This window comes from Podarcis erhardii (assembly GCF_964252035.2).
Source record: "Podarcis erhardii genome assembly, chromosome: 4".
NCBI classification, from domain to species: Eukaryota; Metazoa; Chordata; class Lepidosauria; order Squamata; family Lacertidae; genus Podarcis; species Podarcis erhardii.
In genome coordinates, this window is record NC_138508.1 from 65,317,916 (window position 1) to 65,334,351 (window position 16,436).

At 42.1% G+C, this 16,436-nt stretch overlaps 1 protein-coding gene and 1 long non-coding RNA gene across 8 annotated transcripts in view; one reads left to right on the plus strand and one right to left on the minus strand.

The window, feature by feature from the left end:
* Nucleotides 1–16,436, minus strand: part of LOC309340242 (organic solute transporter subunit alpha-like) — a 28,728-nt gene that overhangs the window by 5,030 nt on the left and 7,262 nt on the right. The window contains exons 5-9 of one of the 6 annotated variants that reach the window (XM_081858911.1): nucleotides 14,513–14,624; nucleotides 13,446–13,592; nucleotides 11,002–11,107; nucleotides 10,552–10,720; nucleotides 6,281–7,185 (exon numbers count right to left, since the gene is read on the minus strand). In XM_081858911.1, coding sequence (XP_081715037.1) covers nucleotides 10,554–10,720; nucleotides 11,002–11,107; nucleotides 13,446–13,592; nucleotides 14,513–14,624 — 532 coding nt within the window. In that variant the 3' untranslated portion in view covers nucleotides 6,281–7,185; nucleotides 10,552–10,553. The other 5 variants (XM_081858912.1, XM_081858914.1, XM_081858910.1 and 2 more) reach the window with 5 other exon arrangements.
* On the plus strand, nucleotides 1,774–16,366 carry LOC309340259. Of its 2 annotated transcripts, XR_014155899.1 has the most exons (5): nucleotides 1,774–1,899; nucleotides 3,250–3,582; nucleotides 5,019–5,123; nucleotides 10,607–10,779; nucleotides 16,234–16,366. It is a non-coding gene; the product is annotated as an uncharacterized lncRNA (long non-coding RNA). The 2 variants fall into 2 exon arrangements; XR_014155900.1 differs by lacking the exon at nucleotides 3,250–3,582.

Genomic DNA, 16,436 nt, shown 5'->3' on the forward strand with positions numbered 1-16,436 from the left:
AACATCTGGTGGGCCACAGATGAGCCACCCTTTATTAAATAGTCCCATTATATTATTGCCAAAATAAGCCTCTCCCTCACCAAGCTATTTGCTTTTGAATGGCCAGCCATTTTGAATTGCTTGGAGGAAGGCAGAGGCAAGTCTGGGGAGAAAAACCAAAGGGACAGGAGACAGACATGGCAAAAAGTGGAAATTCTGTTAAGGACAACTGGTCAAGAAGTCCAGAGGCAACCCAGAACTTATAAAAATAGAAAGAGCTATGCCGGAAGTTCTATGATGAAACAGACATTTAGTTATTTGTGTATATGAGAGGCTAGAGGTCCACCAGATGAAATTGAGATGGACAAACCTTACTGGGTCTCCGAGAACCTCATTTAGGAAACTGATAAGAAGAAGAAGAAAAGTTTGGATTTGATATCCTGCTTTACCACTATCCAAAGGAGTCTCAAAGCGGCTAACATTCTCCTTTCCCTTCCTCCCCCACAACAAACACTCTGTGAGGTGAGTGGGGCAGAGAGACTTCAAAGAAGTGTGACTGGCCCAAGGTACCCAGCAGCTACATGTGGAGGAGCGGAGACGCGAACCCGGTTCACCAGATTACGAGTCTATCGCTCTTGACCACTACACCACACTGGCTCATAAATAAAACACTGTGTTTTATTTCCCTTAAGGGAGAATGTAGATATATTTTCCTGTTATCTATTTTGTGGAAAGGTGAGTGCATTGCCAGTCTTTCTTCAATGAAATGGGTATTTTGCGGTTCCCACAACATTTTCTTAGATTTCCAAGTGTGCTCCCAGTCTCAAAAGATTAGGGATCTCTGCTCTGTGTTCTGTTGTCTTCTCCCTTAGCTCGGGGCTTGTTTTATGATCAGCTCCTTGTACACCTTTTTACAAATAGCAAAAGAAGCCTTCCCACATTTCCTCCAAAGGGGTGATGATTTTGTCCCCATGTGGATTTAAATGGTACATTATGTTGCTTCGGGCCAAAAAACAGATGTGAAGACCATGTCCTACTAAAACATCATGCAATATTAGCATTGCAACAAATTTATTCACATACATACAGTGCTTTTTCTGGGGATACTCAAAGGTATGCAGTATTGGCACCTTAAAAAAAAAAAAAGCACTGCATATGCCTTGTATGTTAAATATCTTGCCAGAGGCAATTGCCTGCCTCAAACAAATTTAGGCTACAATCCTATACTCAGTTACCTGGAACTAAGTCAAATTGATCTTGATGGGACTTTCCTTTGAGTAGACGTGTAGGATTGCATTGTCAAGCTGCATGATAGACATGCTTTCATATTTAAGTTAACTGTGAATACGTCTTTAAAGCTTGTAGCTTTACATATTTCTTTTTGTAACTGAAAAGAAGAGTTGACGGGGGAAATGTTCACAGTCATGTTGTAATAATAGCTGTCTACTGTTTTAAAATGCACATTTTGTAATATGAATTTGAAGGGGCTTTGTCACCTTAAATCTGCCAAGATTCTTTACTGTTACTATTTTTTAAGGCATAAAGAAGAGAGTTAATTAAGCAGCTGTGGGTTTGGAAGGGGGTTGTTTAATTCTTTTTATTGACTTATAATATTATATCAGGTCCATAATACATAGAGTGCTAAAAACGAACTGAAAAATATTAACATAATAAAAGAAAAACAATTGCAGTACAGATTTAAAGTAAGAATTTATCTTTTGGAGATCATTTCAAATGTATGATAATTAAAATGTCTCTAACAAAATTAAATAATATTTCTGCTTCATATTACACTTCCAGGATGTAGAGGCACACAAGGAGGAGAAACGACCAAAGGAAAACAAGAATTTAAGAAACTCACATCAATTAGATCCATTAAAAAGCTGGAGGTGGAAAGACCCATTGTCCCTGAATATGAACGTAAGTTACAAAATTGCACCAAAATAAATCGCATCCAAATAAATGTGTGTTTTTTCACATTGGCCTCTGAGTACTCTTAATTTAAATGCCAATTTTCCCAATAGTGTGATGTCCTATTCTATTGTGTCCCAAGCAGCTATGGTTTTAATATTAACTTTTTTGAGGTTTACATGAATTTTTATAAGATGTTGATTATAAGTTGTATGTGCTGTATTTTCATATTTGGCATGTATTAATTTGATTTGAAATAAGTTAGTATTGTGAACTTCTGAAGTCTAAGATTATTATGTCTTCTCTGCAAAATTTTGTTATTAGATAGAAAAAAATTTAATTTGACATATTTGAAACAAACTTTTTATGGGGGAAAACAACTTCACTAATATTTTTCTTCTGGAATCTTTATGAGTGTGTGGGTGTCTTTTCCTCATTCTACAAAACTTGAGTTAGATTTTGTTTTGATTTTTGCTCAAAACTTACATCCCACCCCATAAAGGGGTGGGATTTTCATGCTATATCCTATTCTGTAATCCAAAAGTGAGTCAAACGGATTCTATAGTACCAAGTGGGAAGATTTGGACCTGTCACTGATTCAGAGAGTCCTTAAGCCACAGTTAAAAACTGCCCTACAATATAAAAAGCAACAAAGGTTGCAACCCTATACATGCTTAGTTGGGAGGGAACTCTGTTGTAAAGAATGAGACTTTCTTCTGAGCCAGACAGCACTGAAAACGAATTGTTGAAAAATCTTAAACAGGGGTAGCAGTTGATTTCCCACATCCAGGATTAATAAAACTGTATATTGATCAGAAACCATCAAACGATCAGTTAAAGCAAAACGAAGCATAAAGTCTGTTCACTTCCTTCCCCTTTCTGCCTTTAAACCTTATTAACAGATGAAACATTGAGCAGGGAGGAAATCCATAACGGTGAATTTAGTGTGCCATCTAGTGACCATTTATTTTGCGGCAGGAACCACATACATTTCTCCTGTAGTTAAGAAAAGTTGTTGGTCTTAGACCAGAGATCAGGGCCAGCTCACCCATGAGGCAAGGTGAGGTGACCACCTCAGGCAGCAGGGTCCACTGGGTCAGCAGATCCTGATTTCAATCTTTCTTTCCTTGCTTGTTCCTAGTGTAGACCTTCCCTAAGCCCTCCTTTGCTAGCAAGTGGCGGGGGGTGGGCACCATTTTAGGGTCTGCCTCAGGTACTAAAAACTCTTGGAACGGGTCTGCCAGAGATGCAGCACAGAAATGATTGGGCATCTGGTTGGGCACTGTGAGCACAGGATGCTGAGCTAAATGGGCCTTTTATCTGACCCAGAGGGTTCTTCTTATGCTCTTGCATCTCCAGACTAAACTTCAGAATGCCCTGCACGGTCAAGAAGAAGAAGACCTGGAATCAACCTTCTGTCTCCATTGTCACAAACTGCAGTTCTTATCAGCTCCGAGAAGACAGAACTGCAGCACAGACTGCTGTTACAATGACACAGCAGGACTTATTTCTGAGTAGACATCCATAGGATTGGACTGTATGTTCAATATGCACCTCTGCAATATGAATATGCATTCGACACAAAATGGGCTGGGCTCATTAATCACAGAATTCTGAATTGTCTCTTGAGGATAATTGCCATTGGTTCTCCTCACCTGTTGCGCCCAAATCTTCCCCTCTGGATGAAAAGGAGTAAGAAGGCCTCCTTGCCCTCGGAATTGTATTGCAGCTCATTCATCTGTGAAGCTTATATTTGTAATCTGTATCTATATAGCCGGTGCAGGGGGTTTGCTGAAGCTGGATTGTCCATATAAAGCCACGGAGAGAATGTTTACTCTTCTCAAAAAAATAGGAAAGGGAAAGGGTTGCAAAGAAGCACTTTAATTTATTGCTCTAAAGGACCCAGCACACAGCAAACTGCCTGTATCCAGAGCAACCAAATCACATATGAAAGATTTCTATTGTACATAGTACAGGGGTAGTGGCTGCTAGTGCCATTGACAACAGCAGGTAGGCTCATGGTAACAGGGCAATAGACAAAAGATAATGGAACTGGAATGCTGAATCCAAGGAGCAACAAACAATCCAGAGATAATGAGTGAGGAAAACTGAGGGTCGGAGGAAATTGCAAGAGAAATCTCCATGACTATATAGGCTAGCTCAGAGTTGCTGCTCATACAGCACTATTGCTGCTTGACAGGCCTGCACGTGTACAATTGGTAATTGTGTTCCCTATGATATTGATATTCCATTTACAATCAGCACGACAAAATTATCAAGGCTCAGCTTCACAGGTGTCTCATCTCTTTGTTTGGTACAAAGCATAGCTGTGATCGGCCGCGTTCTATAGAACAAAGATCGCCCATTGGTCTGGAGCCAAAGGTTCCTTTCCTTTGAGAGAAGGAATCTTCCTCCATCCAACGAAAGAGAACTTCCACGGAAGGAAGCTGCTTCTGTCAGAAGATCTTTGGATCCAAATTACAGTATTTTATAATGTGGTTAAAAAACGAACAAACCTACCGTAACTTCATTTGGTTTATAGGATTTATTACAAATCACAAAAAAGGAGATAGTAAACATCAGATATTATCTTTACCACCTCAGCCCACACTAAAATTCCACCTGTGTATCATGTCTTATTTTAAAATATTAGATTGATAATTAATTTAAATATAATAAATATATTACATTGGACGTTTTCCTTTTTACCAAGTAATTGTCTGCCACTTACGATAAGGGGCAAGACTAGAAAAGGAGATGAACTTTTAGGAAATGTGTTCCTTTTTTTGAAGTTCACACACTAGGCACACCGGTAGGTTTGCTAAAATACGTCCCAGTGTTTCTGTGGCAATTGTGCAATTGCAGTGCCGTGTTGAGTAGAACAAACTCTTTTAATGAAACCACAACACTGTTTCTGTCAGCCTGACTATAAACGGTCCATCAGGCACAACACAAATTTGCTAGGTTTTAAATTCCCTGAAAATTCTGATATGAGGTCAGTAATGATAATGCTCCCAACCCTGTTAAAGGCTGTTTTTTATATGCCATGGTATAAATAATAATGATACTGCCAGCTTTTAGTTATGCCAAAATTACTTTACTGCTCCCCTGCCCTCTTTTATCTCTAGATGAATGCTTGGCCATGGTACCATCAGGAGGAGAACTTTGGGATCAACATCCTGGGACACACAGCAGAATGAGCAAGAGGACCTCCAAACACAGTATATTTTGAAGTAAGTGAGACAATATACATTACTATCTAAACAGCCCCCCACCCCAGGTAATTAAGTCCAGAGTCAAAAATTATCTAACTGCACTGCTGATATTTGGATCTTGGTATGACATCAGGAGACAGATTGCTGGTGTTGGTCCTCATTCAGTGGGTACTAGCTTTGCAACAGGAAAGAAACTGCCCAAGCCTAGCTTCTGTTTTAGAAATGAGCTTCAGGCAATGGTAGCTTTTCCCCTCAGCAATATGTTTGTTACCTTGAATGGCTGTATAACGGTCACAGCGTTTCTCTGCATTTATTTATGTTACACTCTGTGGACTCAAGAAGAGTATTGAAGCTGGACCAGACCAAAGGTCCACCCAGTCCAGCAGCCTGTTTGTCCACAGTGACACAGCCATGTGTTTCCCGGAAGTCGATAAGCTGGGGGCAAAGGCATGAGCCTTCCAACACCAGCTCAGCAGTTCATCACTATGCCGTGGTGGAGAATTTGGGTGGCTGGGGGTGTGGGGAGCCAAACCTGCACCTTGTGGGGGTTTTTTCTACGCAGCTCCTTGGAAGATTGTAAATTACCAGTAATGCTATTAAGCAGGGATGTCAACGTGAATAAAATGGGGGAGGGGGGCACAGCTAAGCCCCACCCCTCATAATCACATGATGCAGCACTTGTACACCATTTGAATGGCAGTGCCCATCAGCTTTGGGGGGAGCCTTGCAGGGAGCCTCAGAGGCAACTAAGTGAAGTAATACACATCGCCATGAAAGAGTGACCTCCCCCTACGACACCATAAAGTCCAGAGTCTAAAATTACCTAATAGCAGCACTGGTAAAAGGTAAAGGTAAAGGGACCCCTGGCCATTAGGTCCAGTCGTGGCCGACTCTGGGGTATGGCGCTCATCTCGCTTTATTGACCGAGGGAGCCGATGTACAGCTTCCGGGTCATGTGGCCAGCATGACTAAGCCGCTTCTGGTGAACCAGAGCAGTGCATGGAAACGCCGTTTACCTTCCCACCGGAGCTGTACCTATTCATCTACTTGCACTTTGACGTGCTTTCAAACTGCTAGGTTGGCAGGAGCAAGGACCGAGCAGCGGGAGCTCACCCCGTCACGGGGATTCGAACCGCCAACCTTCTGATCGGCAAGTCCTAGGTCTGTGGTTTAACCCACAGCGCCAGCAGTACTGGTACCATCAACCTATTACCATGCTGTGGCTTGGGTTTCATATATTCAGTGCCCTGGTTTGCACTCATAAAAATCTGTGATTGAAACTAAGAGCATAACAAATGTTTGTTTCCTGTAAAGGAAGTGCATGCAGTCTCATTTGCATTATAGGTATAATACAAATGAGCATCTCCATATTTGGAATCGCAACGACGCAAACCAGATAGAGCATCTAAAACAGGCCTGAATATCTTGAATGCTTTTTAACATTTTAGCACCTTCTTGAAATCAGTCGTTTTAGTATGGGAACAGAGCTAAATACAGAATCAAGGTAAGTTGAAGCAATCACTGGGACAGTCTCTGAAAGTTCTTGAGCATACGAGAGGCTCACATGTGTATTTCATGAAAGAAGCTATACAGCAACCTAAATCACTTCAGCTCTTTTTCTAATCCCAAAGAAATGAATCCCTCTCTCATTAGGCTCCACATAGGTTCAGATGTTATACATTGTGGTAATTATTTCCAAATCACAAGTGCAAACACTCACCCTGATTGGAAAATTAGCAGATTTCAAACTCGGGTAATTTGTTCTTAATGAGGAACTTGTTGAACTGAATTTAACAATTAGCTCACTCCCTTTGCTGGCTGAATGTGATAGGGTTATGTGGAAGAGATCAAATATTCATCTAAGTGATTTCAGCCAAAAAGCGAGGGGAGGCGATCAAGGTTGTAATCTTACTTGGGAGTAAGTGCCACTGAATTTAACGGGACCTATTTCTGAGTATACATACTTAGGATCCGGCTGCAGAAAAACTCAGTACTCAATACTTCTATTCCTCCAGTGCTATTATGAAGCAGCCAAGACTGTGATTCTAAAAGGAGATGTATAGTTGATCATTCTTCAGACCTGAAGATGATAGAACAAAATAAGGATGGATGGACCTGCCAGTCTCACTTTCTCTCTCTTTCTCATTTTCACAGCCTGAAATTCAGTTCACCACATTTTTGTATCAGTTTCTGTCTTAAAAATATAAAAAAGTCATCACCAAAAATTACCAGCATTTTAAGGTGTATTTCCCTTAATATACACATTTGGACACAATTTTCCCAACTGGAAGCACTTTCAATGCTTTTTTCCCACTAATACATACATTGTTATGCACACCTTCCTCTAATATACACATTTTTTGGTTGGAGAACTGCATTGCATAATTTGGAAAGTATGGATTTTGAAAACTAACTGTGTGTAGGTAGATTTGCATTAAAATGCAAACTGACCCAAGTTTCTCTCCCTTCCCTGTAACAGAAGTACAGTTGACTGTGGGTGCAGATATTTTTTTGGGGGGGAGAAGTGAGTCCCACTAACAGTAGCTGGTCACACAGGTTTTACAAGCATTTCAAGCGCTACAAAAAAGAGAAAGAAAAAGCTTGTGTGGGACAGAAAAAAATGTGTTTCAACCCATGACTGGTGGGTTGAAACACATTTTTTTCTGTCCCACACAAGCTTTCTGTCGCACAACAATATCTCCAGAAAACTATAGTGTCTACCTAAAAGGTAAAGGTACCCCTGACCATTAGGTCCAGTCATGGCCGACTCTGGGGTTGCGGCGCTCATCTCGCTTTATTGGCTGAGGGAGCCGGCGTACAGCTTCCGGGTCATGTGGCCAGCATGACTAAGCTGCTTCTGGCGAATGAGAGCAGTGCACGGAAACGCCGTCTACCTTCCCTCCGGAGTGGTACCTATTTATCTACTTACACTTTAACATGCTTTCGAACTGCTAGGCTGGCAGGAGCAGGGACCAAGCAATGGGAGCTCACCCTGTCGTGGGGCTTCAAACCACCGACCTTCCGATTGGCAAGTCCTAGGGTCTGTGGTTTAGACCACAGCACTACCCATGTCTCCAGTGTCTACCTAGCAAGAGGCAAAAGAGGAAGGGGCTCCTGCACTTTAAAGAGCTGTGTGAAGAAGTGAATTCCAGCAAGTGTAACTTGCATGGCAAACTAAACCTGCTGGCATTCGGACTTCTATACAACCGTTAAAGATGTAGGATCTGTTTTCTCTCACACATCTGGCCCCCCTACATGATTTTTTAACAGTACAATCTTATGCATGTTTATGCAGAAGAAAGTCCCAAAGGGGCCCGCTACCAAATAAGTGTGCATAGGATTCCTTTGTAAGCCTAATTTAAGAGAGCAGCCAGTGCTGTGTGTTAGATACTTGAAAATAAGTGGCAAGCTTTGGCCTAGTGCGGGCACAGTCCAATAAACAATATTTGTTAGATGAAGAACAGGGATGGTTCTACTTCATCTTTATTCATTCTCCCTCATCAGGAGTGGGAACCTTGTGCACTTCCCACCCAGATGTTGCTAGAATACAACTTCCATCTGTTCTAACCAGCATGACCAATGGTTAGGGATTAAGGAAGCAGGATGTAAAAGTCTTTTCTACTTTTGTTGGAGGTATATAGAAATTTGCCAATAAATAAAATAGAATAATCTCACAAGCCAGTGAATCTAATGAAACATTTATAGGGTTTATTAAGACACAGTTTAATCACAGTTCTTGGTTTCGACCCATGAGATTAAACCTGGATCAGATATAATGGGAAACTATGATTTAACAGTTTTTTACAGATTTAACAGATTTAACGGCGTTTCCGTGCACTGCTCTGGTTCGCCAGAAGCGGCTTAGTCTCGCTGGCCACATGACCCGGAAGCTGTACGCCGGCTCCCTTGGCCAATAAAGGGAGACGAGCGCCGCAACCCCAGAGTCGACCACGACTGGACCTAATGGTCAGGGGTCCCTTTACCTTTACCTATGATTTACAAGGTCTGGAAGACTTGCCAGAATGATGCAATGACCTTTTTCACACAGGTCTCTTGCATGAGAGGTTGCATTTTCAAGTAGCTACCTCATCAGTGATTGTATGTATAAATCAGATCTTGCCTCTTGAGCCCGGGAGTTAAATTACAAGAAGGCCTTCAGAATAGCACTTAAAGCAACATGTGTGGGGTGATGCAGCTGCATAAGCACATGGTCTCTGCCCTCCATCATCAGCACCTGTCTCCAGCAGGAAAACCACCTCTATATGTGGAGGAAAACCAAGGTTTCATAACCCTGATTTCCCAGGGTGTTAAAATGCACAGAAACCACCCTCTATAGAGTAGGCTTCCCCAGCACAGTCAGTCACCCTGGATGATGCAGAGTGCAACATGGAAATGGGGGAACCAGAACTAGCACACTCATGCACACTCTCTGCTCCTTGCATGTTCCTTGAAACCCTAGGATTTGTGAGACCTTTGGTTTTCCCATGTTACTGGCTGGCAAAATGGAACCAGGAACAGAGGAACTTAAACTATGATGCATGTGTTTTTCTTTTACTGTATTGTTAGACACTCAAGGATATAGACACTAAGCATAGTTCAATAAACTGATATTTGTCCTAGGGCAACTCTGCTTGTTCTCAGCTCTTTGGCTTACACTCCTGTTCCTCCTCATAGCATTGGTGGCACCTAGGAAAGGGATGCTGACCTCCTGGCCCCTTCTTTTTTCTTGCCTATTCTCTGCCACATCCTAGTGCTGCTTCGGCATCCAATATTAGTCACATGCCATTCTGTGCGCCACCACAGCAATGCACAACTACAGGATCAGTGTGTAGTACAACTTGGATGACAGTTGTTGAGATAGTCTGAATCATTACTTCTACCCATCATAAAGGCAACAGAAATACGTTTTTGTTTTTCCTTTTTCTAATGCAACAGCTTGGAATTTGGAACAAGGCTCCATAAAATGCACGATTTTCCGGCAGATTAAGCTACATTGTTCTATGACACCTGTGTAAAAATTAAACCATGCTACTTGGAGATAAGTTGCTCTCCAGTCCAATTTTTGTTTTACTTTTCTACATTTTAAGGCTCAATTAGCTTTAACCATCATGAGTAATAGCTACACTTATCACAAACTTTTTTTTTTCTTTTACAATATCAGATGATTATGGGAAAGTTAGCTAAAGTTGGCACTTGTGAGCTTGTGAGCTCTCCTTATAATAGTCCTCATTATGTCAAAGCATAACATGGCATCACTGGATGATTCCTTTAGCTAATGTGCAATGCATCAGTTTAGTTCTGGACAACCACTTCCCAGCCCTGAATGCTCGGCTCATGTGGATTTATTCCACTAGTGCCAATATTACATTGCCATGGAAAATGTATTGGCCAGAATCTTGGCTGTCCCAGTTACTATCTGATCATCCCTTAAATTACTGGTGCTTACTTTTAAAAAATGTTGCCCTCCACACTGATCCTGCTGTTCTGTTTGTTTCCCTTAGTTTCCTGGTCTGAAACCACTGGAAGCTCCAGGTCATCGTTTCCTTTCCTGTAGACGACTCGTGAGATCAGAGTGATGAGAAACATTTCCATAATGAGTAGCTGTTGGTCCATATCTGGCAAATCGAAAGGGAACAAAAGAGCAAGAGGTTTAAGGACCAGGAATGAAAATGAGGTGGGCTCAAACTAGCTTTCATTAAACTCTTGTAGTGGACAACTGTTGGAATGGGTAATGCTACTTGGAGCATGAGATGTCATGATCCCAATGACAGTTGGACTTTTACAGTGGCCCTGCAGAGGTGGAATACATAATTTACAGAGGTGGAATACATTACAAGTGAATGTAGACATGAACCCACTTTAGCCTGTCATAGAAACTGAAATCCAAGCAACTTACATGCTCCTCTTGCTGAAGAAGAAAGTGGAGGCACACAAGCAATTACCCCTTCCATAGCCAATATGTTGATGATGGTTGCCTGGAGCTGACTCAAAATGAGGGCAAACTACATAAACACACAGAAAAAGAAAATTGTCATGCTAAAAAAAAAATCCCATTTTAGTGCAGAGTGAACGTGATTCAGTGAAAACTATATACATTTTCCACCTTAAATTAAAATAAAGAGGTAAATCCCCAAGAGGGGGATGACACCACAGAAGGTTCTCTGTTTGGAAGTAGCATGAGGGGGAGGGTGCCGTGCATTTAGGCTGATGTTGAAAGATTAATACTCATAGTGCTTGTTTTCTCCTGGTGAAAGAACATGGTGCCCATGGAGAAGAATCCTGAGGAGTGAACTAGAGAATAGATGGCCCAAGAGAGGGGCAAGTTGCACATTCCTATATGTCATGTTTTGTTGTTTCTCCAGCCTTCCCCAATAGGGTGTCTTCCAGATGTGTTAGACCAAAACATCTGGAGGCTACATAGTTGTAGAAAGCTGCATTGTGCCCTCAGTGTAGACTTCTTCCACCTTGGTGGGAAGAACGTACTTGCACTTATCAAATTTTATGGACTTGATTCAAACTGTGAAGATTTGTCTTGAGAGGCAGAAAGGCAGCCCAGAAACTGCCATCTCCTGTGTCCACCATGTTATTGGGTGGGGCACTGGAGGAGGAGGCATGGCTGATTGCCATGGCTATGCCTTGCAGTGGAACAGGGTAGGCTAGAAGGAAAACTAAAGTCCCTTATAAGAGCACACTCAGCAATGGACTGCCCAGGCTTAAAAGCCAGCTCAAGGCAGCATGCATGACTTTCCCGCTGCTTGTTTTATCATTCCAACATTCTTGGGAAGTAAGATACTGATTGCCTTAAAACCAGGTCACCCAGAAAGTATTATTTGTTGTTTAGTCGTTTAGTCATGTCTGACTCTTCGTGACCCCATGGACCAGAGCACGCCAGGCACTCCTGTCTTCCACTGCCTCTGCCTCCCGCAGTTTGGTCAGACTCATGTTTGTAGCTTCGAGAACACTGTCCAACCATCTCGTCCTCTGTCGTCCCCTTCTCCTTGTGCCCTCCATCTTTCCCAACATCAGGGTCTTTTCCAGGGAGTCTTCTCTTCTCATGAGGTGGCCAAAGTATTGGAGCCTCAGCTTCAGGATCTGTCCTTCCAGTGAGCACTCAGGGCTTGTTTCCTTAAGAATGGATAGGTTTGTTCTTCTTGCAGTCCATGGGACTCTCAAGAGTCTCCTCCAGCACCAGAATTCAAAAGCATCAATTCTTCGGCAATCAGCCTTCTTTATGGTCCAGCTCTCACTTCCGTACATCACTACTGGGAAAACCGGACCTTTGTTGGCAAGGTGATGTCTCTGCTTTTTAAGATGCTGTCTAGGTTTGTCATTGCTTTTCTCCCAAGAAGCAGGCGTCTTTTAATTTTGTGGCTGCTGTCACCATCTGCAGTGATCATGGAGCCCAAGAAAGTAAAATCTCTCACTGCCTCCATTTCTTCGCCTTCTATTTGCCAGGAGGTGATGGGACCAGTGGCCATGATCTGAGGTTTTTTGATGATGAGCTTCAGAACATATTTTACACTCTCCTCTTTCACCCTCATTAAAAGGTTCTTTAATTCCTCCTCACTTTCTGCCATCAAAGTTGTGTCATCTGCATATCTGAGGTTGTTGATATTTCTTCCAGCAATCTTAATTCCGGCTTAGGATTCATCCAGCCTAGCCTTTCGCATGATGAAAGTATTATAGTACAGTAGGAATCTGAACTCCTTCTCCCCAATCCACCCCTTTACACCAGCTCTCTCCTTTGCATATTGGGGCAATTAAAAATAAATTGTGGGTTGGGTCCAACTAAGTTGAATTTAGGTTCCATCAATGGGACAAATTAGCATCTAACCTACACACTCTGACATGGGAGTAGATCCCATATAACTCAATTGAATTTACTCTGTTTGAAGTTGACATATATAGGAGAAACAGCACAAAATAAACTGTGGTGCTCTGAAACCATTTAAACAATCACATTTTTACCAGTACCTACCATAGTCTTTAGAAGTACGCCTTGGGCTTTAGTCTTGTATCACAGGATATGTCTTTGTTCTACACCACTTCCTTCCATGCAGGGAAAAGGAACTCAGTGTGCGCTGCATTTTTACCACCCAAAACTTTAGGAAGACTGAAAACTCTAAATATTGCTCAGTTCTCCATTGTCACCCAAAAATGTTGAAAGAAACTATCACAAAATAGGAGTTAGCTACAAAGAAGAGCTTTCATACTTCAAAGGCTTTAAGTAATAAAGTCTTTGATCTTGAATTCCTATTTTAGGTTTGCAGACCTGACTATAGAGCTGTCTTCCAGAAGCATTTCAAATGAAGGCCTGCAATGTAGTCTTAACTATCTCACCTGATAAAGTGCAAATTTAGGGATAATCTTCTTGCAGTTAAGGAGAGTGCGGACTCGCTGGAACATTATTCCGATTGGCCACAGGGCAATGATAGTAAGGACACCTATGAAGCAGTTAATCCAAATGGCAGCTCCGTTGGGAGATAACTGAAAAGGTACATTGAACAGATGCACAGATTATATTCCACAGCAGGTCCTTTTCTGCTTCCAGAACAAACTTATTTGTATAACTCATATACACACTCAGCAGCACCAAAAGCATCCACACCACCCTCAGAGCAGACCTATTGAAATCAATACATTCAAGTTGGTGGGGAAGATTAAAAAACCTCTCATCTCCACGTCTTCCCCCAACACCAATTCCCTCCCTCCTGCTGCTATTTCTGGAGTAGGGAACCTTTTCCAGCAACCTTCTGGGGCTCACATATGAGTGGTGGGTATGGCTGGGGAGCAAAGGTGCTTATGGCAACAAATACAAATTTTACCTTTGTAAAGTAGCTTTTACACATGCACCACTCTCTGTGCTCTGTTCAGACAAGCAAGAGGCTTTATCAGAGTTCAATTCCAGCCAAAACACAAACAAGGCCAGTGAGGGGTGTGGCTTGGGAGAGGGGGTGTGACTTAGGAGAGTTCCAAGGGCCAGAGAGAGAAGCTAGGAGGGCCACATTTGCCTCCCGGAGGTTTCCCCCTTTTAAATGCCATCACACATGTAACATTGCCTACAGTAGTTTGGCTCTGTTCCATGTGTCTGCCAGTAACTAAGCAGGTCAGCTAAAGACATGTTTGTTTCAATTAGCTTTTCCAGTGGAATGGAAAGGTCTCTGCCCTAGATATTTATTTTGAATTATTTAAAAACATATATTTAGTTGGTTTTCTACTGTTATTACAGCTTTTTAGTTCTTTTTATTCTATGTTTGTATTCTGTGTCATAGCATAGCAAGACCATGGTGATTTATGCCCACAGTACATTCTGACTGGTACTTTTTAGTTCAAAACAGTTTTAGGTGTATAGGTATTTCTTATCATCCTTTATTAAGTTTCAATAAATTCTTCAAACCTTTGCTTACATCAGAGGAACTGTAGTTTCCATTGGTCCAAAGTACTATTGATAGAAACATTAGCACAGGGCGGAGGAATGCAAACTGGAAAGTCCCCAGCTTCAGTAAAAATAGTGTTCGTCTGCCAAATAAAAAAAAGGGGGAAGGACAAATTCATAATCTCAAAAGAGATTGAGGTAGTAATCTTGATTCACTGACACGTATTGGGCTTTTGCCTTGGACAGTAAATATCCCTACCCGACGCCAACCCCCCCCCCCATTACATCTTTCCTTCCTCTCTTTATTCAGATATCCAACCTCCTTCTCTTTCCACCTCAGACACTCTCATTAATGAAGGCAAGCTGCTATTTAATGTACTCTGTGCTATATTAATGAACTTTGGCTTAATATAATTGCTCAATTAATACAGCCATAATTGCATAATAATGATATAATTATAGTGGCAATTTTACTCCTGCAAATAATTACAGAACTATAAACAGTACAAACGAGTGTACAAATGAGCTGGCAGATCACCTCTTTTTGCTTTCTTGAAGAAGCGAAGGAAGTGTTTGAGAACATGCAAGCTTCAGTGACATCTCTACCCTCTGTCAATCTAAGGACCAAATAATAAATAGAATCATAGAATCATAGAATTGTAGAGTTGGAAGGGACCCCGAATCTCATCTAGTCCAATACCTGCAATGCAGGAATCTCAACTAGATCATGCATGACAGATGGCCACCAACCTCTGCTTAAAAACCTCCAAGGAAGGAGAGTCCACCACCTCTTGTGGGAGTCTGTTCCATTGTCCAACAGCTCATACGTTCTTACAATCAGAATGTTTAGTCTGAATCTCCTTTCTTGTAACTTGAAGCCATTGATTCTCATCCTACCCTCTGGAGCAGGAGAAAACAAGCTTGCTCCATTCGACAGCTGTTTAGTTATTTGAAGATGGCTATCATATCTCTTCTCAGTCTCCTCTAGGCTACCTCAGGGATGGTTTTAGGGTAGTGTAAGCAGTTTGGCCACCCTGGGTGCCGCACTGCAAGGAGTGCCACAACAATACTGTAGAGCGGAGCACCGAATTTTAGCGTTTCTGTCATCAGATCTCCCATGGATTATTCATATTTTAATAATCCTGTGGCTCAAAGATGGTGAATCAGAGTAAGGAAGTGGTTTTAAAAGAGGGATGTGGAACCTCAGGCCTTGGGGCCTAAATGTGGTCCTCCAGTTCTTTTTACCTAGTGCTAGGAACTCTTCCCTGGCCACCCCGCTCACTGGCCCCACATCACACCCAGGGTGTTTCTGCCTCACTGAAATGTGTTCTTGAACTCTGATGGTGCCTCTCGTTGGTCTGGGTGGAGGATAGAGAGGGGTGTGTGGGTGTGTGCAGAAACTAGCCTGCTGTACAAAGGTACAGTTTACATTAATTGCCACGCCCACATTTGACTCTGGCTCCACCCACCACTGGCATGTGGCCCAGAAGGGAATGCCGCCCTTGCACTGAAGCTGACTTTCCACCTACTTCCCACATCTTTTTTCACAGTCTAGATCCTCCATTCTAGGCAAGGTTTTTGCGTGTGGCCCATATGGAGCCAATAAGTTAGCACGGTCATGTTAACTCATGCTAACTAAAAACATGGAGAGGAAACAGAAGTAATCAGTGAGAGAAGGATAGGTTGTCTTTCTGTCTATTGCCCTCCCCACTGGTTCAACTAACTTATTGCAAATGTCTGTTCTTGTTTTAGGACCAACAGAGTGGTTCTTGCAGTCCATCTACTCCAAACCCATGCTCAGTGCAGAGAATCCAGAGCCAGAGCATCTGCAAAAGATGGCAGTCCAATCTCTGCATCCTAGAAGAATTCCAAGGCAGCACTCGGTCCAGATTCAGGTATATTTGGCTTTGAGATTCCTTTAAGTATATGATCGAAACTAAAACACTGCTCAGTGG